This window comes from Phodopus roborovskii, unplaced genomic scaffold (assembly GCF_943737965.1).
Source record: "Phodopus roborovskii unplaced genomic scaffold, PHOROB, whole genome shotgun sequence".
Lineage (NCBI taxonomy): Eukaryota > Metazoa > Chordata > Mammalia > Rodentia > Cricetidae > Phodopus > Phodopus roborovskii.
The window spans coordinates 27,108,188-27,130,306 of NW_026126540.1; the positions used below are offsets into that span (position 1 = coordinate 27,108,188).

General features: G+C 46.0%; 1 protein-coding gene across 2 annotated transcripts; it reads right to left on the reverse strand.

Moving 5' to 3' along the window:
* Positions 1–20: 20 nt before the first annotated feature.
* Tars2 (threonyl-tRNA synthetase 2, mitochondrial) lies at positions 21–17,043 on the reverse strand. Of its 2 annotated transcripts, XM_051199029.1 has the most exons (18): positions 16,900–17,043; positions 16,473–16,669; positions 14,325–14,448; positions 12,755–12,879; positions 11,955–12,072; positions 11,809–11,873; positions 11,476–11,554; positions 10,143–10,289; positions 9,676–9,774; positions 9,116–9,333; positions 8,344–8,506; positions 7,800–7,937; positions 7,546–7,623; positions 2,861–2,961; positions 2,611–2,712; positions 2,424–2,496; positions 1,353–1,467; positions 21–369 (listed from the first exon to the last, which is right to left on the reverse strand). In XM_051199029.1, the coding sequence occupies exons 1-18, from the start codon at positions 16,978–16,980 to the stop codon at positions 221–223; spliced, it is 2,172 nt and encodes a 723-aa protein (XP_051054986.1). In that variant the 5' UTR covers positions 16,981–17,043; the 3' UTR covers positions 21–220. The 2 variants fall into 2 exon arrangements, with proteins under 2 accessions (XP_051054986.1, XP_051054987.1); XM_051199030.1 differs by lacking the exons at positions 14,325–14,448; positions 16,900–17,043 and having other exon boundaries at positions 16,473–16,609.
* Positions 17,044–22,119: the final 5,076 nt, after the last annotated feature.

Genomic DNA, 22,119 nt, shown 5'->3' on the forward strand with positions numbered 1-22,119 from the left:
GGAGCCAGAGGAAGACACAGTTTACTTTCAAGTTTATTTTTTATTCTCCTCCTGTGCAAACAGTACAACATTCCTTCCTGGGCAGAGCCCCCAAACCAAGTGCATTTTCAGGAAAGCTATCTGAGGAGTCTGGGACATTCTGGGTTGCCAGTTGGGTTGGGATCTCCCATGGTAAGGGAGAGACAGCTCTCATAAGTCTGTTCCTCACCAGTGAACCACCTCAGAACATTTCTTCGGCATTGGGGACCCTGGCGTTCTGTAACTCCAACAGCCTCTGCACAGACTCAGCCAAGCCTCGCTCCCCGAGCTGTCGGTTATCTCGAGTCCGTATGTTCACTGTTCTCTTACTCTGCTCTCTCTGGCCGACCACTGCAGAAGGAGGAAAGAACTGCAGACCCGGGAAAAATCCACCCCATGGAGGATTTCCTTTTGCTTTGCAGAAACTTGAGTCCTGCATCTTTAGGAAGGGTGGGGGCAGAGGCTAGACACGGCTTAAAGAAGCACACATTTAGTTGTGCTTGCTCTGCTGCTGTCTGTACATTCTGAGGAGATAGGGAATGGTCCAGGCTCCATTCCCCTTACCACTGCCGGTCAAAGACAAACAGCTGGAGAGCCACACACAAAGAAAAACGTATGTGTATGATCTGGGGGGTGGGTACAATACAGGAAGGTGGAGGGGGGGTGGAGGTGGGGGAGTGGGTGTGAGGGGTCAGGGAGGGGCCGTGGCATAGCTCGCTCTTAGTGCGGGCAAGGCAAGTGGCCTCCGTGATTCCCAATCAGACGGTCTGGCTGGGGAACTTCTGCTTCTTGCCTTCAGAGAGACCCAACAGTCAGGAGCAACTTCCTTCCTTAAGGCATTTCTTGTCCCCTAGAGCTGCCTCCACCCACACAACAATAAACAAGGCTAATTCATTAATGGCACAGTTGGTTTTTTTGGTGTTGGGATCAAACTCATGCTCCAGCTCTCGGTTTATTGATAATCTTGCTGTATACAGCCCAAACCGGCTTCAAACTCTTGGCCCTTCTGCATGCATCTCCCAAATCCTGGAATTACAGGTATGCCTACCATGCCTGGCTTCAAGTATTCCTACCCCTCTATTGTCCCTTTCTCTCTGATGCTGGCTTGGTTAATTAACAGAAACATCCTAGGGTAGGGTTAATGAGAAGAAAACTGTTCCGAGGAATGGAAGAGGTTGTGGGAAGGAGTAATGGAAGGGAGGCAGATTAGTCAGGCTCCTACCCAGCCCAGGTAATGAGCCCCAATTAATTCAATGTACACAGAGCCAAACAATAGACTTAATACAGAGAATGCAGAGCCTGGGGCTCTGAGGTCCAAAGCTAACCTCTCTTACCAAACTGAAAATTGTAGTGGGCAAGCTGGGCCCGGCGGACTCTCCTGCTGAGGGTCAGTCCAGAGTCAGCATCGAGGTCACTGACAAGCCCTGCAGCCTGCAGGCATTGTTGTACCTGGAACACAGATTTTGTGATGAGTAAATTTCTTCTTTCTTTTTTTGAGACAGGGTCTCTCTATCTATCTCTGGCTGTCCTGGAACTCACTCTGTAGACCAGGCTGACCTTTGACTCACCTGCCTCTGCCTTCCGAGTACTGGGATCAAAGGTGTGTGCCACCATCACCCAGCCGGTAAATTTCAATAGAAGCTTGGGCTGCGACAGCTGCTTGTGTCATGCCCCACCAGACTCTCTTCTGAGACACCGAGGCCTCTGTCCCATCCCTGATCTACAACATCCGTGAACTTCTCACTGAATGAACCCTCAATTATTCTCTGGGCTCTGCTTGCTGTTAGGTGGGTACCCACTGTCCCAACCAGCTGTATAACTAACTCTAGTACTTTCCATATTCTTAATTTCCTTAAAAGACAACTTCACGAATCTCAGGCTATGAAGCGGTGATGAACATGGACTTTGCAGATGCTTCTGTTTCTGCCTCCTAAGCGGTAGGATTGCAGGTATGCGCCTGGCTGGTGTGCTGGGGACTGAGCCCACTGCTTTGTACATAGCAGGTAAATATGTTACCGACTGAACTACATGCCTAGGCCCCACCTCTAACTTTTGAAAAAGGGTCTCACTTTGAAGCCCAGGCTGGACTCAAACTTGTGACGCTTCTGCCTCAGCTTCCCAAGTACTGGTGCTATATGTGCTACTACTCCGGGTCATCAATTCTCTCTAGGAAGGAAAACTAAACCAACATCGTTGTGCTCTGTTGGCAATATTAAGCACCTATTAACATGCTTATCACACACACAAAGCAGGAGTTGGTTTTGTTTCTGAGATGCAGAATGTTAAGCACACAGGCCAACTGCCATCAAGCCCTTCCTACTACCCTGCAGAGCCTCTCTTGACAAACGGTAGGGGTTAGATTCACTACTGTTCCTGTTTTTGCTCTTTCCCTGCCCTCAACTCACCTGCCTGGCATAGTCCTCTTGCTCTGTCCCCACAGGGATGATTACCACCTGGAATGGGGACAGCCATAGGGGCCTGTTGGGAAAATACAGGAGGAAATTATTCATTTGACTGCAGGATAAGGTCAGACCCTAAGGCAGAAACTATGTGGCTGGAGAGAAGGACGGAACTCTGGTATGAGTGACTCACCATTTTCCCCCACAGCTTTCCGCCAGCACTCCCAACATCCTCTCCACAGAACCAAGCACTGCTCGGTGGATAAGGACCGGATGCTCCAGGGCCCCGTCCTGCCTTGGAAGGGAAAGGGGAAAGGGATGAAGTGCCACAAACGGAGCATACCAAATCACCTCCCAGTCACCAAGAAACACCTCTGATGGGGTGGGGTAGACTAGTCTGGGGAGTGGCCAAAAGCAGACAGGGCTGCAGCAGGGCTCTGTACCCCTTGTACTGTAGGTTAAATCTCAGTGGCAGCTGGAAGTCAAGCTGGATGGTTCCACATTGATGGGGCCGGCCCAAGGCATCGTGCAGGTGCACATCAATCTAGAGAAGAGAGGGGACGGGTGAGAGAAATCAGACCCAGCAGTACCCAGCATCTTCAGCAGCTAGCCCTTCTGCCACCCATGTCACAGGCTATGTATATGGAGAGCTGACCCCAATGGCCCATACTCCTTCCCTCCTCTCCACTTCCCCAAATCCCTCATCTTAGACACCTACCCCCTAACTGTTATCTCCCTCAGCGTCTACCACTCGGTCCGGCTACTCTTGCAGCCCACACTCCTATCACTGGATCTGCAGCTCCTTTTTCTCGTCCATAGGCCCATTGCCCCCTCTACCACTCTACTCAGCTGTAATCTTTTCTAGTTCCCTTCATTTCTGTTGTTGTTTTGCTGTCCAATCAATGTGGCAAATCCTACTCAGTCTTCTGTTCTACCTCCTTAGCCTTACAGAAGAACTGCTCAGTGCCACCTAACATGTCACATGCCAAAGCAGAGACTGATGCTGCTATGGAAATCAGTTTCAAGAGTCAGCTGGTCCCCTGCAATCCCTGGGCTGCCCTGATCAGCATTTTGCCTTATTTTCCTTAGGGATTCTCAAATTCTTTCCTCTCTTGGCCATAAGTTTTTCTTTTCTTTCTTTTTGAGACAGGGTTTCTCTGTGTAGCTTTGGAGGCTGTCCTGGAACTCACTCTGTAGACCAGGCTGGCCTCAAACTCAGAGATCCTCCTGCCTCTGCCTCCAGAGTGCTGAGTTAAAGGCATGCACCGCTACTACCAGGCTTCTTTTTTTAATGTGTGTATGCCTGTGTATACACATGTGTGCACGAGGCTAGAGAAGCTTACCTTGGGTCTTCTACTGTTCTCTGGCCTTATTTCCTTGAGGCGGTGTAATAGTAAATGTCAACTGTCAACTTGATGGGACCTAGACTGGCCTAGGAGACAGGCCTCTGAGCATGCCTGTGGGGGACTGTGTGTGGGGCCATTCCCTGTGAAGGGCCGTAAACTGCATAAAATGGAGAACCTGAGTTCAGCCCTGGGCCCATCCATTGCTCTGTGTTCTTGCTCGTGGGTGCAGTGAAATTAACAGCTTCATCAGGGCTATACCCCTCAACTGTGAGTCAGCGTCAGCCCCTTCTCCCTTAAGTAGTTTTTGTTAAGAGTATCTAATCACAGATAAGGAGGATCTCTCCCTGAACCTGGAGGCCCCCCCACCCAGGCTGACAGCTGGCACGCCCCAGTGATCTTCCTATCTCCACGCCCCAGAGATCACAGTTAGCTTAAGTGTGCTGTGTGCTGGGTTCCAAGCTCAGGTCCTCATGGTTGCACAGCAAGCCCTCTATCTCAGAACCATCTCTCCAGCCCCCTTTAAATAAAACAGTATCTTAGATTTAACAAAATTCAAAGTTTATCACTGACTACTAACTCTGTAACCTGGGAGCAGTATTTAACTTTTTGAATTTTTTAGTAACAAAAAGAATAGTGTCAAGCCCTCACTTAAATGCCTCTGACTTAAAATTAAAAAAAAAAAAAAAAAAAAAAGTTATCTCTTGGAGAGGGGGAAAACTGTGATTAGAATGTAAAATAAATATTTTTTTTTTAATTCTTTTAAAGTGTTATCTTTAACCAGGCAGGTTGGCACACACCTTTAAAACTAGCACTCAGAAGGCAGGTGGATCTCTGAGTTCAAGGTCAGCCTGTTCTTCAGAGCTAGTTTCAGAACAACCAGGGCTACACAGAGAAACTCTGTGCCCCCAAAAACAAACAAAAACACCACCAACAAAAAAAGATTTATTATCAGCCAGGCGTTGGTGGTACACACCTTTACTCCCAGCACTCCAAAGGCAGAGGCAGATAGACCTCTGCGAGTTCAAGGCCAGCCTAAGATTCATTTTTTATTAGTGTGCCTGTATAGTGAATGCCATTTGTGTGTATGACCACGGAGGCTGGGAGAGGGTGCCAGATCCCTTGGCACTGTAGTTTGGCAGTTGTGAGCTGCTTCGTAGGGCACTGGGCAGCAAACTCAGGTCCTCTGAAGGACCAGCAGGTGCTCTAAGCTACTGAGCCATCAGGCCCAACTCTGTTTTTTGTTCTTGTGGTTTGGTGGGTGTTTTTTGAGACAGGGTCTCACTATGTAGCCCCGAACCCACAGAGATTAAAGTGCCAGGATTAAGGCATGCATTACACCACCACATCAGGTCCCCAACTCTGGATTTTTAATTTTTTTTGGTTTTGTTTGTTTGTTTGTTTGTTTGTTTTTGTTTTTCAAGACAGGGTTTCTCTGGGTAACAGTTTTGACTGTCCTGAAACTTGCTTTGTAGACCAAGCTTTGAACATACTGAGATCTGCCTGCTCTGCCTCCCAAGTGCTGGGATGAAAGGTGTGCGCCACCAACTCCCAGCCTCCAACTCTGACTTTTTAAGAGCCAAATTCTTTTCCCCCTAGTATTTTAAGACAAGGTTTTGTTATATGACTTGGGGTGGCTTTGAACTCAAGATCCTCCTGTCTTAGTTTTCTGAGTGTTGGGGTTATAGGTATGTACCAAGATTATTCAGTCTTTTTTTTTTTACACTTGTGTATATGTATGTGTACGGGATGAAAATGTAGAAGGCAGATGACAACTTTTGGGAGTTGGTTCTTGCCTTCCACCATGCAGGTTCCAAAGTTGTTTTTGAGACAAGGTCTCACTATGTAGCCCTCATTAGCCTAAACTCAATATGTAGACCAGGCTGGCCTTGAATTCACAGAAGTCTACCTGCCTCTGCTAGTGGGATTAAAGGTATGGGCTACTATGCCTGGCTATAGATACATCTTTCTTTTTAAAAGAGTTTTATTTACTTATTATATATACGGTGTTCTGGCTGCATGTGTGCCTGAACACCGAAAAGGGCACCAGATCTCATTACAGATGGTTGTGAGCCACCATGTGGTTGCTGAGAATTGAATTCAAGACCTTTGGAAGAGCAAACAGCGCTCTTAACCTATGAGACATCTTTCCAGCTCCTAGATACATTTTGTTTTGTTTTGTTTTTCAAGACAGGGTTTCTCTGTGATTTTGGAGGCTGCCCTGGAACTAGCTCTTGTAGACCAGGCTGGTCTCGAACTCACAGGCTTCTGCCTCCAAAGGGCTGGTGCTAAAGGTGTGCGCCACCAATGCTCAGCTTAGATATATTTTATTTTATTTATTTGTTTATTATTTTTTCTTCTTTTGGTTTTCATTCACATGGTTTCTTTGTGTAGCATTGGCTGTCCTAGAATTCATTCTGTAGAACAGGCTGGCCTTGAACTAACAAAGATCTATCTGCTTCCTGAATGCTGGGATTAAAGGTGTGTACCACCACCACCCGATTTAGTTAAACCTTAAAAAAATTTTTTTAGACTATTTTATTTTTATTTATGTGAATTTGTGTTTTATCTGCATATATGTATGTGCACACATGTATGGCTGGTATCTGCAGAAGTCAGAAGAGGGTATTCACTCCCCTGAAACTGGATTTATAATGTATGGTTGTGAGCCAACATACCAGTGTTTGGAACTGAATTCAAATCCTCTGCAAAAGCAGCAAGTGCTTTTAACTGCTGAATGATCTCTCTAATCCCCAGAAATAAATAAATCTTTAAAAAAGAACAATACAAACAAACAAACAAACAAAAACTGGAAAAACAAAACTGAATAAACCCAATACCCAAGCTGGGTGTGGTAGAGCACACATGTCATCCTGGCACAGGGGAGGCAGAGGCAGGAGGTGGAGGGCAGTCTAGCTACAGAAAAAGTTCCAAACAGGCCAGGCAGTGATGTCACACACCTTTAATCCCAGCACTTGGGAGGCAGAGGCAGGTGAACCACTGAGTTCGAGGGTAGCCTGGTCTACAGAGTGAGTTACACAGAGTGGGCTACACAGAGAAACCCTGTCTTGAAAAAAAAACAAAACTAAGTATATAAAGTTCTAAAGCAATCTGTGCTCACATGAGACCACCCAGGAAAACAAAACAGGTGTCACCACATCTACACCCGAAGGCAGCCTCGCTGCCTTAGCTTTCTTCTTGTGGTGCAGGGAAGCAAGTCCAGGGACGGTGCAACTTGTCAATTGTTCTTACTGACCTGGTTTTGAGATCAGGTCTTTTTTTGCCACCCTGGCCTGAAATTCCAGAGCTCAAATGATCCTTCCTAAACCTCCCCAAGTAGCTGCAATTACAGTTCAGTGTCCACAGCAGCTTCTAACAGCCTTTGTGTCAAACAGCAGACATACACCAAGTCCTTTTTGCCCTATACTTTTTCATTTCTTCTAACTTGCTATGGGGATTTGTACCCCATCCTCCAGCCTCTGCCCACACCACTCCCTCCCAGAGAGAGCTCTCCTTGAGTAGACTGGAAACTGACTGCTGAAGGAGGTCTTTCCTAAACTGTGACTAGTGCTACACCCGTGGCACTCTCACAGGAGCTGACCAGCACAGGCCCACTGGGCTGACAGGGCCCATTTACCTACTGCAGCCTTTATGAAACTCTCAGCCACACATGGCAGAAGCGTACTGTTCTTTTTTACATCCTACACAAGTTTTAAATCAGTTCTTTGTAAGTACAACTTAAAGAAGCAGACTAAAGACAACTCTTAAGTGTAGTTCCAGCTTGCCTTAGGCCCATAGAAAGCGCCGTCTCCAGGGTTAAGATCCCAGGGTTCTCCAAATTCCTCCAAGGCTTGTTGTAGGACCTTAGAGAGAACAAGATGAGAAGAGTATATAGGAAACTAATGAGCAAGATAACCTGCTGGTCCATGAAAATTAACAGCCATACCTTGTGCCTTTATCTGAAGATCTTGGCTACCATATCCCCTCCCTCTCTATTATAGATCAGTTTATGTGCTTTGCTTCCCTTTGTCCTACTCACCTGCTCAGCCTGGTCCCACAGGTGAGGCTCTCCTAGGTAGCCAGATGGCCGAGTAGATAAAGCCAGGTGGAAGGAAAAACCAAGAACAGCATAAACAGATCGGAGGAAATCAAGGCAGCCTCGGATCTCTGCTTCCAGCTAGAGATAGGAAGTCAGGATGTCAGTTGTATTCCAACTAGAAATCCGAGGTGATGGGTAGTTTTGGGAAAAATGGAGACAGGGTGGGGGTGGGGGGGGGAGGACACAAACAGAACAGGACACGACAGACAGGTCAGGACCAGAAGGGCAGCTACACCATAGTATAAGAAGGCACCTGGGGCCTGCAGATGGAGCCTGGCTAGCATGCATGACACCCTGAGTTTGATTCCTAGCACCAAATGAACCAAGCATGATAGCACACACCAGCAATTGCAGCACTCAAGAGGCAGGAGGACTACAAGTTCAAAGTCATCCTCAGCTACACAGTACATTTGAGACTCCGTAAGACCCTGGGTTACGTGAAGGGGCAAAGGAAGTTGATGCTTTGAAGAACAAGGAAAGCCACCTGATTTGGTGCACAGAAGATGTGAGCATCGTCCTGTTGGAATCGCCAGAGGCGTGTTAATCCTCCCAGACTGCCAGAGGCCTCAGCACGATGCAGGACTCCAAAATCGGCCAGTCGCACAGGCAGTTCCCGCCAGGATCTGGGCCGGTGGGCGAACATCAGGCTGAGGTTGGGATGGGAAGGGGTTAGGGCCAAAGGGAAAAAGAGCCATGGTCTTACTAAGTAGCCCCGGCTTACTTTGCTATGTAGCCTAGGCTGGCCTTAAACTCATGAACTTTCTGCCTTTGCCTCCCCAGTTCTGAGCTTAAAGCTGTGTGCCACCATGCAATACTAGCTCCACCCCCTCTTAGCACACTCTCCCACTGAATCCTGCTAATCCTATCATTAGTGTCAGGTCAAAGGTCAAATTTCAGCAGGGCATGTCAGCCTTTAATACCACCAGACAGAGACAAGTGGATCTCTGAGTTTGAGGCCAGCCTGGTCTATGTAGTGAGTCTGGGACCAGCTGGAGCTGCAGAGTGAGAGCCTATTACACAAGAGCAGGCATCATTTACTGTGTCCATATTCTGTGATGGGTACATTGCTCAATAAAACAAAGGCCCAAGAAATGGAATAATTTCCCAAAATACACTTGGGTAAACTTGAATCTACTGGAGGTGGATTCAAGACCCAAATCAGATGCCCCAATATTCTTTCCAAGGAACTTTCTACTACCTCACATTTTTGTGACCTGATGTCCCAGCCCCAGGAGGAGCCAGGCTTCCCAACTCACCAGTGTGCAGGACAGTTCATGGGCTTGAGAGCAAGTGTGTCTTTGGGACACCTGGCAGGGTGGTCACTCTGAGAGATGTCTGGGCCATTACTGCCTGGGGGCTTCAGGGAAAACATATCTGCCCTATAATGTTCCCAGTGCCCTGACTGTTCCCAGAGTTTTGTAGAAAACAGCGTGGGAGTTTTCACCTCTGAGAAACCACGGTGGGCGTACTCAGCCTGCAAGGGTGGATACAGACACCAAATGTCAATGTAACTGGAAGGAGAGGAGACAGAGGACTCAGACCATGCTGACCACAGCCACAAGCGATTAAATGCCATTTCGACTCTAAGCTGCTTCATGTAGATGACACAACAGCAATACCTTTTTAAAAGTCACCAGGATTATATAAAGTTTATGTTCTTCTCCTATGACACAGGATCATGCTGTGACCCAGGCTGTCCTCAAACTTACTCTTTTGTGCTGGGACTACCGCCATGCACTACCATGCTTGAGCCAAATTCAAACACCTTGGTTTATTCTCGGCCCTATTCCTTTCCCCGCACATGTGCCCTGCTCACCCTGATGAAAGCCACCAGGGCATTGTAGACTCTTGTCCCTCGAGGCAGGAAAAAGCAGCTCCCAGGGCTCAGTTCATGGAAGAAGAAGAGCTCCTGTTCCTGGGAAAGAATATTACGTGTCAATCAAGGAGGGGAGGGCTTTGGAACTAAAGAAGCAAATGACACAGCTGCCCCTGCATTAGCTGAACCTCGGACAAATTCACAATCACATTCTTTGGCCAGCTGTGGTTGTTTGTTTGGTCTGTATTCCTAGTACTTGGATGTAGAGGCAGGAGGGCCAGGTGTTTGGCTATCACAGGAAGACAGCCCAGGCTACATGAGACCCTGTCTAAAAAAAAAAATAATAATAAAATAAAAAAATAAAACTGAAACAAAAATCAAGACAAAAAAGACCGACAAAAAGTCCGCTCCCATTCCTTCCCATTTCACTCTAATCACCATGGTTCCCGTTCTTCGGTGCTCTGTACCTTCCCGATGCGTCTGTGGTTTCTGAGCTCTGCTTCCTCCCTCTGTGCTTTCCAGTCCCTCAGTAACTCTGCTTTGGGGAAAGAAATGCCTGACACTCTCTGCAGTGTTTCTGGAGCTGCTGAGGACCTCCACAAGGCTGAGGAGTTCTGTGAGAGAGCAGAGGGATGGAAGATGAAGAGTACTGGAGGCATCGTCCTTTCTGTCACGCCTCTATGATGCTCTTGGTTCAGAGGTCACCACTGTTCTTCTCTCATTACTTTCCCACCATCAGTACCAGGAGGGTGGTATCTTCATCCTTTGCATCACCTGGATCAGACCTTCTGTGCATCCTGGTCAGATGTAATCTCATGCAGCCTACTTTTTCTCTGCATTCTCCTTGCCCTGCCAGTACCCTTATGCTTAGTTCTACCTCCTAATTAATGACTGTTTAGGAGAAAACTAAACTATGGTCAAATGTCAGACTGTCCACCATTCCCTATTATTATGCCATTCAGCTGCTAAAAAAGTCAACCTTCCGCACCCCATCCTACTCCTAGCCATATGAAATTCAAATACCCCTGCTTGCTCTTTAGCAGTATTAATAAGAACCTTTGCTGCTGTTTTAAAGTCAGGTTTCAAGTAGTCAAAGGTGACATCAGAGGTGATGCTCGCTCAAGGATAACCTTGAACTCCTGCCTCCATTTTCCAAGTGCTGGGATCACAGGCATGTACTAGCATGCCTAGCTTGAAAGAACTGACAATTTAGAGCCTTTTCCTTAAACACTCTCTTCTGTGCTTGCTAGCTGGCTTCACTTCTATGGTGTGGCTTTACCAGCGGTACAGGAATAGTCAGTCTCGTTTTATAGATAGGAGCAACAGGTAAGGATATTTGGTCAACCACACACCTCATTAGTACCAGAATGAGACTGTGCATATGGCACAATTTTCAGGTTTCTTCCTACACATCTGCCTGTCTCTTGCTACCTTCCATTCCATCCAGTAACACAATGTCTAGGAAGAGCACTTTCATGGAAGGCATGCCCTTGTCTTGCGTGCTCTCCCTAGTATCTGTCAAACAGGAGCACCTCTCTACTGGACAAGGTCCTCCTCATATGACACTGTATGTATAGCCGGCTCATGATCTTGCTTCATTTCCCTTAATCCAGACCCAGACTAGGGAGTCTAAATTGAATTCTGGACCCTGCCACGAAACTTTAAGATTCCAGAATGGAGGAAACTTTCTTCCAGATGCCCTCATTAGCCATGAGGGCAGAGAAGGGGGTTGGAGAAAGTCTCCATTCCACTCTGCACCTTTCTCCTGAGAAACAGGGCATCTATGCACCCACAGCTCACCGTCAGCAGCTTCAGTGCTCCAATCTGTCCGGTGTGCCGAAGATGGGGTCCCCGGCAAAGATCAACTGACATGCCACACCTGAGACAAAGAGGCTAGTTAGTGCTGCCCAGGTTCTCCTGTTTAGTTTTCTCCCTTTCAAGGCCTGCAACTGACAGACAAGGTGTGGAGGAAGAAACTGTTTTGCTGACAGAGACAGCAATGACAGATAAAAGCAAATTCCTCTTCCCATTTCTTTTTCTAGAGCAATAGAGACTATCTGGATCACCCTTCCTTTACCCCGATTGTGGCCTCCTCACAGCTCCCCTGTTTTCTTCACTCTTGATAAGGCTCACCCATACACTATTGCCGTTGGGCCAGTCACTTTCTCCTCGATCAGACGAAGCTTAAAGTGGTTATCCTAGATGAAGGCAGAAAGGGAGCATGAAGCTACAAGGACATCCAGATCTTATCCTATTTTTCTTGTGCACTGCCGACTCACCTTGAAGAGCTGGCGCAGTTGATCCCGAGAAACCTCTAGCCTCCGGAACGGCTGTGCAGCAGCTATGATCTCCTGGCAAATCTGCTCTAGAAGGGGCAGCTCTGAGCTTCGGACTGTCCTGGAAAAGGGAATTTGTGGACTTGCTTCTTCAGAGATAACCCCTGGAGCTGACTGATGACACATTAGCTAGGGAGTAAAGTTCTCCCCTTTGACAAAGAAATGTATAATTACTGGCAAAGACAAACTCAGAAAAAAACAAAACAAAACAAGACCAAAAAAAAAAAAATAGAAAATTAAGTATAGTTTTTGTTTTTCAAGATAGGGTTTCTTTGTGTTACCCTGGCTGTCCTAGAACTCACTCTGTAGACCAGGCTGGCCTTGAACTCATAGAGATTCATCTGCCTCTGCCTCATGATTGCTGGGTTTAAAGGCCCGCATCACCACACCAGCATAAAATTTTGTGTATGTGTGGTAATTGAGGATTGAACCCTAAGCCCATGCTCATGCTAGGCAAGCACTCTATACACAAGGCAAGGAGGATCATGAGTTCAAGACCAGCCTGGACTACAAAGAGGACCAGAGAGAGGAAGGAAGGGAAGGAAGGGGAGAGGGGGCAAAGAGTGTGCGCTGAGAGAAGGAAAGCTTGACGAACAAATTTACAGCTCAGAAGAGAACCCTCCTGGAGAAGGGATGTCATCTCTGGTTGGACTGAGAAGACTTCTTTCAGCTTCTCTAAACTGAACTTGTCCTGAGGCCCTGGAAAGCACCCCAGAATCAATCTTCTTCCTTGGACTGCTCACCGCTCTTTTCCCAGGAAGAAGTCATGGTAAAAGCCAGATTCCGTACTTGGGCCTCGGCAGAGAACAGCACCCATTCGTTGCTCAGCTGCTGCACCCAGAACATGGGCACTAGAGTGCCAGAATACCTGAAGTCAGAAGAACAAAGAGAGCTCACCGCTGCTCTGCTTGCCTGAGTCCCCACTCTGCTGCGATCGATCCTCACAGCTGGCTGGGAAGCTGCTGTGCTTGCGACAGGACTGACTGCTACAAAACGGAGAACCCGGAGCTCTAAGAATATCTTCTATAGAATAGAAGGTTATTTCCATGGGGGGCTGGAGAGATGCACCAATGGTTAAGAACACTTGCTCCTGCAGAGGACCAGGTTTGGTTCCCAGCACCCATATCAGGTAGCTCACAACCACCTGTAACTCCGACTTCAGGGGTTCCGACACCCTCTTCTACACTCCATGGGCACCATGCACATATGTAAACACACACAAGCACACAGGCACTGCAGTGTACACAAAAAATAAAATCTTTAAAGAAAGCAGAGAGCCATTGTTTTTTCTTCTGCTGAACAGAAGTGTGTTTCCTGAACCACGGGTACAGGAGCAGGAGGCGCTGGCCTTCTTTCCTGCTCCTGTAAGCGTTAGAGCTTTACCATATCACTATTGACAAAGAATGTGGTTCTAACTAGCTGTGCTGGCACACACACACAGAAGGCTATGATTGGAGGCTGAACTTGGGCTACACAGCAAAACACTGTCTTAAAAACAACAACAACGATAACCAAACAGCAGTTCCTTAAGTTCTGGCTTTGCTGCTGTTGTTTTTCTTGCTTGTGTGTGTGTCGCTACAAACCAGGACCTCAACCATTAGCTATCCCCAGCTTCTGTTTTGCACTTTAGTGCCATTTTTTTTCCAAGTCATGAATCTATTCTGATGGAACTATTCTTGGATTTGTTCACTACACAAATTTAAATGACCAAAAAAAAAAAAAAAAAAAAAATTTTTTTTTTTTTTTTTTGGGCTGGATTCTAATAAACAAGCTCTGTGAAACCTGAGCTGACATGAATTGAACAAAACAGAAGGCCTAGGTTTTGTTCTCAGTCATGGAAATCTATGAGAACTGAATGCATATCTTGGGTGACTTACACTGTATACATTCAAGAGCTGAAGAGTTGAATAGGCACATTATCTTCTGTTTCTCAGCCAATCTCTCCCTCTCACTAGTGCACAAGGTATTTGCTTAATAGAATAATGCTAAGTAAATGCCTTGATCAAGACTCCAGCTTCATCAGAATTAATCAGATGGTCAATTCAGTCTGTGTTAAGTCTCCCTCTCAGTTGCAAATTGAGAAACTGGGGCGAAAAAAAAAAAAAATTAGAATTTCCTGTTTAAAGATCATTCAGTGCCAGACAGTGGTGGTGGATGCCTTTAATCCCAGCACTCGGGATAATGAGGCAGGTGGATCTCTGTGAGTTCAAGGCCAGACTGGTTTACAAAGGGAGTTCCAGGATAGCCAGGGCTACACAGACTACACAGAGACTGCTAATTAAGTCCTGTACTTGCTATATGGAAGAAACTTACCGATTTGCCTTCTGGGGAATCAAACGTCAGGAATCTGAGGTGACAGTCTGTTTCCAAGGGTCGTTCTAGATCATAAATTTCTCCATTTACTTCAGCAGCTAATGCAGTATCAGCCAGTGTTGAACTGTAGCAGTGGGAGGGCAGCAGGGATGAAGGGAAGTGAGGGCTACAATCCACAGAGACAAAGGACCAACAACCTAGCAACTGTAAATGTGCCAAGTGGAAATAAGTTTTCAGAACAATAAAATGTATTATCCCTTTTCCCAATGGATATAGAAGGGCAAAGACTCTGAAACTATAAAGATAAATCTTCAAGGAACTTCCCCACTTTTAAAGATAGGTCTTGGGGGCTGGAGAGATGGCTCAGTGGTTAAGAGCATTGGCTGCTCTTCCAGAAGACCCAGGTTCAATTCCCAGCACCCATATGGCAGCTCACAACTGTCTGTAACTCCAGTTCCAGGAGATCTGACACCTTTATCCCAACACACGTTTTAAAAAAATAAATAAGGATAGGTCCAGGCTGGCCTTGAATTCTGGATCTTTTGTCTCCACTTTCTGAATGCTAAGATTATAATCCTGTACCACCATGCTTGGCAAGAAAGGCTATCCAAGTGTAGTGGCCCACCCCTGTAACCCAGCACTTGGGAGGCTTAAGCAGGAGGGTTTTTATAAATTCAAGGCCATCCAGGAATGAGACTGTCTGGATTAAGGGAGTGTGGAGTACAGCCCTTCTAAACACCATGAGGTGTCTGATCACTCTTCTGTGGCCAGAAAGTAAGAATGTTCTTTCTGACTTCATGACAACTTAGACAGTATGGCCTTTCCCCTCCCATCCATGACAACTTAGCAGGGCCCCTTGCCCTTTCTCTCCTCATTTTCTTGAGGCAGCTGCTAAGATTTATAGCTTTTGACTGCCCTGGAGGGCGTTCTTTTCCTTCTTTCCTTCCTTCCTCCCCAACCCCCCCCCTTTTTTTTTGAGACAGGGTTTCTCTGCATGGTCTTTGCTATCCTGGAATTAGACCAGGTTGACCTCAAACTCACAGAACCACCTGTCTCTGCTTACCAAGTGCTAGAATTAAAGGACTGTGCCACCACTGTTTAGTGGAAGGTTATTTTCTTTTAATGTCAAATAAAATTGTGCTTGAACTTGGGGGGGAAAGTATAGGTAGCCTAACTTAGTCTGTAGAGTTCTTGCTTAGCATTCAGGCTTTGATTGCCAGTCTGACATAAACTATGAACGGTGGTGGCCACCTATAGTCTCAGAACCCAGGACATGGAGGTTGAAGGGTCAGGATGTTTTGCTGTCAAGTCTGATGAACTGAGTTCAATCTCTGGAATCCACATAGTAGAAGGAAAGAATTTACTCCTGAAAGTTATTTTCTGACCGCCCCACGTGCACTATGGCATGCATGCATGCATGCATGGACAGGGACACACACACATACACTAAATGTTTAAAAAAAAAGTTTTCTTTTTTTTGGAGACAGGATCTCTCTACACAGCCCAGGTTATCCTGGAACTCACAATATCCACCAGGCTGGCCTTGTATTGAGAGGTCCACCTGCCTCATGAATGCTGGGATTAAAGGTTTACACCACCACACACAACAAAAAAAATCTTTTAAAAAATGCTTTTTTGGGGGGGGGGATAGTTGTGTATTCTCCCTTGGGAGTCATTAACCGTATTTTTAGAAACAGGGTCACTCATTGGTAAGGAGCTCCCCCAGCAGGGAAGGCTGGCTGGCCAGACAGTATAGGGATCTGCCTGTCTCTGCCTATCCACCAAAGGTATTACAATAACATATCACCACACCTACCCTTTTTATTTTTAAACTTAAACTACTATTTCATTTATTTATGAGGGGGGAATATGCTATAGTGTATATGGAGGTCAGAGGACAATTTGCAGGAGCCAGACTCCCGCTTATGTGGATTGCAGGGATCAAATTCACGTCTCAGGTGTTTATGCTTGTGTGGCAATTAAATAACTGAGTTATTCCCCTCTCCCTGACCAAACACTACCTTTCTAATAAGAAACAAAGAAAAATAAAAGCTTAAACAAACAAAAGAATGTTTCCTTTTCCTAGCCGGGTGCAGAGAAAATAGTGAACAGAAAAAATAATCCTTTTAGGTAGAGGATGGCTGATACCTGATCTGCTGGGCCAGTTGGTAAGGGGTCGTGTTCCACGCAACAGCATCTACCTTCTGGCCTTCAGGAAGTGATATCTTAATAGCCCGGGATTTCTTCTGTGTCATGCTTGCTAACCTTTTCACCTGAGCGGTCCATAGCTCCTCAAAAAGGCCAAAACGCTCTGCCAACCAATGTGGAGAAGTCGGCACAGAGGCCTGAAGAGAAAGGCACACATCAGGTTATCTCGGGCCATATTCCCACTATTCCGCAATGGGGGTGGTGGGGTTGTAGATGTCTAAGTAGTGTTGGTCCTAAGGTGACACTAGGTCTCAGGTTGGGACTCAAGGGGACCGCACATTTCCGAGTGGGGCTGCAGGGTCCGGGGGAGGCTGGACAGCCTGCACCTGGGACTCTGCTGGCCTGGACGGTTGAGAGCTTTGCATACCTCATGCACTGTATGGAGCTCGCAGCGGCGGAACCCCGAGAACGGGAGCCCGAGACGGCGCCACCTCAAACAAACACCCATTCTGCCTCAAGTCGCTGCCTCCATGCTCAGATCACCGCTTTTTCTTCAACAGACTCCTCATTGGCTTGAGTCAATACTACCCCTTTCTATTGGACAAAATAGCCGCCACTCTAGCCGGGTACCACCCCCAGGAACTTCACCGAGGCAAGTCCCATCCACAGCAGCAGTTGCTCTGGGAAAGGTTCCGGTTGACCGGAAGGGGGAAGTCGTTGCACACACCGGCAGCCTGATGCCCAAAAGTGTCAGGAAGGGGTGCAACTTTGACGGCAGGAGCAGACCTCCTGAGAGAAAGAGTGGGGAAAAAAAAAAAAAAAAAAAAACAAAAAAAAAAAAAAAAAAAAAAAAAAAGGAGAGGGAGTTAGTAATTTTTCTTTAATCACTTTTTAAACATCCTTAAAGCAGGCGGGAAACATCTAGTGTAAATCCTCGATGTGGCATTAACTAAGTAGTTTTTGGTAAACTGTTTCTGTAATCACCACTTTCTAATCTATAAATCAAGAATATAAGTATCCCCCTATAGCTGAGTGGTGGTAGCATACTCCTTCAATCCCTGTATTTGGGAGCCAGAGGAAGGCAGATCTCTGATTTCGAGGCCAGCCTGGTCCAGGACAGTCAAGAGCTGTTAAGACTGAGAACCCTGTCTTGAGGAGGTAAACAATCCGTTCTTATTTTTGAGGCGCATCTGATGTAAATAGCTCAGTGCTTGGTATATGGTAATGAGCACCAGCAGCAAGATACTGTTATTAACACTGGATATAACAACTCTAATAAAACTGGCTCTATTTGTGGAGGCCATCCCACGGACCTTTCATAGTCATGATGGAGAGGCTTTAAGAGACCTATAGGTATTTTATTTTCTGTCATTATTGTGAGGGGGTATTAAGTATCTTTGTGGGTGTGGGCAGCACGGTTGCAGAGGTCAGATGCTGACTTTCTGGAACCCACTGTCCTTTTTCACCTTATATGGATTCTAGGGATCATACAGGTTGCCAGGCTTGGGCAACAACTGCCTTTATTGGTCCCAGATATGGAATTTAAAAATCACAGAAGATAGCTTATGGTCACAAAGTGCTGAAGAGTCTAAGGTTTGTAGTCTTCCAGCATACCAAGTTCTTTTATAGTTTACTCCCAACAGACTACCTGATCACCTTAGAGGCAGGCATCTGACTCTACTCCTTACATAGACTTTGTTCCTCTCATTATTACTTCAGCCTTCATCTTCCTTTAGCCTTTGTTTTCTCCTCCATGAACTCCAGGGTACAGGATTAACCATATTTAATTAGCTTTACACAGTAAAAACAGAAACCTGGTCAGATGTGTGGAGAAGCACAAGGGAAAACGAACTTGTTAGCACCTGTTGAGGTTCAATCAATCCCCTCACCTGGGGGTGGGGATGTTTAGTCCATTTCCAGATTGCGATGGTGATAGGATCAAGGGGTCTTGTGGAAGAGTTGTCAGCAAAAGCTGCTTAACCTAGGCTTCCACAGAGGCCCAAAGTTCTGTCTGGGGAGGGCAGCTGACTTGAGTCACAGGCCACTCTGGGGCTCCATCTTCTGGTATGACACCCTGAAATACAAAGAAAGAGACAAGGCTGTGTGGAACAAGATTTTATGTGTATGTGTGTTCTTGTGGTCAGTGCACAGTTAAATGTCTTAACTAGCACTGAGAAAGGGTGGCAATGGCAGACCAAGATCATCTTGTGGAGCTGTTGCAGAGACAGGGTAGTGTCATATGCAGGCAACAAAATGGTAGGTGCTCAATATAAATAACCACTGAGTTAAATATGTACTGATCACATACTGACTGGAAATCATAGCTTTTGACACCATTTTAAAATGTATTCCACTGTGTCCTTCTCCTAGGATCACAGTGGGATGCCACCCTGTTTGACAGCTCCTTACACTCATCCTTCAGCATTGACTGTGTGCAATGTACTGCGCTGATGTTGATTGATCAGTTACCACATCATCACATATGTAATTTGTGTTGCAGTAGAGAAAGGAATGTTGTATTATTCCTTCACCCGTTGTAGCAAACCAAGCAGCTAAGGCCAGTCAGTGTATTAATTATTGGCTCTTCTGGTATATGCCTTGGCCCTGGTGAATTTAAGTCTTTAGTCTACCTGGAAAACATCTCCACAACTTTTCTGCCACCCCCCCCCCCACAACTCCTGCCTGAATCCTGAGGTGCAGCACTATTTTGTAACTCTATCTCATTCCTTGAACAACCCTGGTCAGTAGAGTTCTTATGCTCCCTTTAAACCATGGAAAATGATCCCAAGACCAAGTCCTAGTCTGTCCAAACCCACAGCCTGGGTTGCTCACCCTGCCACAATGACTCTCTAAGGCCAGATTACTCATAATGGATCGTGCTTGCTAACATGTATTTGCTTCCTTTTCTTTCCTGACACACATGACTCAGACACTTGTGGCCAAAGAGCATTTTTTAGAGTGAAGCTTTAAAGAAAAAAGTCAACAAAGACAATGTCTCCCAACTTGCCTCTATGTTCTGGTTATAGAAAATGAGAATGGTCCGTAAAAATACAACGAAAATCTACAATAAAGAATGTTCTAGAGCCAGGCGTTGGTGGCACAAGCCTTTGATCCCAGCACTCCGGAGATAGAGGCAGGTGGATCTCTGTGAGCTCGAGGCCAGCCAGGTCTACAGAGCAAGTTCCAGGACAGGCTTCAAAGCAACACAGAGGAGAAACCCTAGCTCAAAAAACAAAACAACAAACAAAAATGTTCTAGATCCTTAATCAAATTTTAGGAACTCAGATTTCTTCTACTCTTAGACCAGGCATCCTCAGTTGACTGAAGTTTTGTTAAAGCAGGGTATCATCTTTATAGCTTTAAACAATTTACAACTGTATCCAGTGAGTACTTTTCACTTATCAGGATTAGTACATAGTCCTTAAATCCATTTTAGCTCTTAGAGGCAAATTCTGCTTATGGGCACCCAGAATGTGAACATTCTTTGCAATTTCCCCTGGGGACACTGGGGATGAGCCTCACATATGAGAACTCTGCCATTCTTGCAGCTCCAACTCATCAAGCAAGTGCTGGGGAGTCAGGGCTAGAGAAAGGATTCATTAGTAATGTCTGTGAAGGTCTATCGTGGGACCAGCTTTGTACTTTACTGACCTCTATTGCCCTCAACAAAGACCAGCTGCTTTACTCAAGGCTCATATAGGGCACAGGCTCTATGATATGAAAGGGGAAGGGAACAACTGAATGCTATCAATGTCCTTTTTTCCCATTCTCACAGGTAGTCTAAGAAAAATATAGGAAGCATCAGGTCCTTTCTTTCCCACACATTAGTTGACAAAAGACTTCAGCATCTTACAAATACAGGAAAATACAATGAGATAAGAAACAAAATTTTTTGAGAACCTTTTAGTTTGCCATGAACCTAAACAAGTCCAGGGTAGACTGGGTTAGCCAACATCCTTTTGAGTCAAACGTGAACAGATGTGGCTTTTGTTTCTCAGTTGGCACTGAAGATCTTCTCAGTGCTTCCACCTATAGATACTCACCTGCCTAGGTGAGAACAAAGAGAGGCTGGGTCAGTTTAGTGCTTAGTATGTATGAGGTCCTGCGTTCAATCCCAAGTGTGGGCACGCGGGCACGCACGCGTACACACACACACACACACACACACACACACACACACACACGGACTCTCCAAACCAAATCCCAACTCAATCCCCTTCCCTAGTCCTGCATTCAATCCCAAGTGTGAGTACACACGTACGTACACACAGACACAGAGAGATTAAATCCAAACCAAATCCCAAGTCAATCCCCTTCCCTCCTGGCTCAGGGCCTTTTAAATGCTAAACAGGTCTATTATAAATTAGCCTGCCACAACCCCCCACCCCAAACCCCGGGGAAACAAACAAAAAGCCAAAGCTAACTTTGTAACTAAGGATTTTCCTCTTTTCACAAGTAACTCAGATTGTCTAGGTTTATATCACACTTCTTCCTTTATGTTCTTCCCTTCTATATAGAATAGAATGTTTGTTTTAGAGACAGCTTCCAGGTCTTTACAGCTGCAATGAGTTACTCCTCAGCAATTGTGGACAGCAACTGATCAGACTTGTCTATAGTTACTCATAAACAAGTATGAGAAACACCCTAATACCCCCAAACCCATTCTGATGATGTTACTAAGTCTACACACAAGAGGAGGTAACTCATTCCTGCTGTGTAAGATTGGACAGAATAAAACAAGCTGAGGTAGGGGGGAGCAGAAGCTATTTACTTTTCAATAACATGACCAGAGGCCAATGAGGAAGTCTAAAAAAATGTTGCTCCTTCAGGGGCAAAGCATTAGGGTGACCAAGGTGGAGACAAGGATGAAAAGGCAAGCAAGATTCCAGAGTCAGTATAGTGGTACACCCTGGCAGCTGGGTGTGTTCCTAGACTGCTGCCATTCATCTGAGGTCTTACGACATATGGAATCAGGGCTGCTATTCAAAGCCTTCTATCTTGCCAGTGACCCAAGCCTGGCCCAGATGAAGTGACTATCCTTTGTGATCCCTTTAAGGCAACATTCCATTTATTAAGCCTCATTGGGTTATGAAAAAGGATGGAGTAAGAGAGAAGAGCTAAGTATGGCTTTTGCATGACAGGTCAATCATCAATATGTGACGAAGGACAGAGTTGACCAAGATTCTTTCACATACATTTCCCCCAATTCTAAGCTTGCTTTAAAGATACTCTCTGAAGACTAGAGATGTACTCCTTTGGTAGGGTGCCTGCTTGCAACGCACAAGCCATGGGCTTATGCACAGCACCACAAGTTTAACAACCGTAACAACCTTTTCTCTTGGTTCACAACTGTACGTTTGGAAACACACATAATCCATACAGTATATCCCACTTCACTAGCAGTCACTCCCTCAGCACCTTGATCTCATCCCACCCATTACAGTAACACCGAGGATCAAACAACACCCACAAGGCCATGGAGATCCTAGAGGCCCAGAGAGACTTCAGTGACCACAAGTCAAGAGGACAGCTGGGAAACTTCAATGTGAGAGGGGAAAGTTAACCACACAACAAAGAAAACCATATTTTATTAAACCAGCAAACAAAATATTGGAGACAACCCCCCCACCCCCAAAGCTGGGAGAAG

What these genes read in the sequence shown, in the direction of transcription:
- Tars2 (XM_051199029.1), bottom strand. Translation starts at nt 16,980, where the DNA reads ATGGGTGTTTGTTTGAGGTGGCGCCGTCTCGGGCTCCCGTTCTCGGGG. An exon ending in AGCTCCATACAGTGCATGAG is followed by an intron (nt 16,670 to 16,899) that starts GTATGCAAAGCT and finishes CTTTCTCTTCAG; the next exon opens with GCCTCTGTGCCGACTTCTCC. An exon ending in CCAACGGCAATAGTGTATGG is followed by an intron (nt 11,555 to 11,808) that starts GTGAGCCTTATC and finishes TCTTTGTCTCAG; the next exon opens with GTGTGGCATGTCAGTTGATC.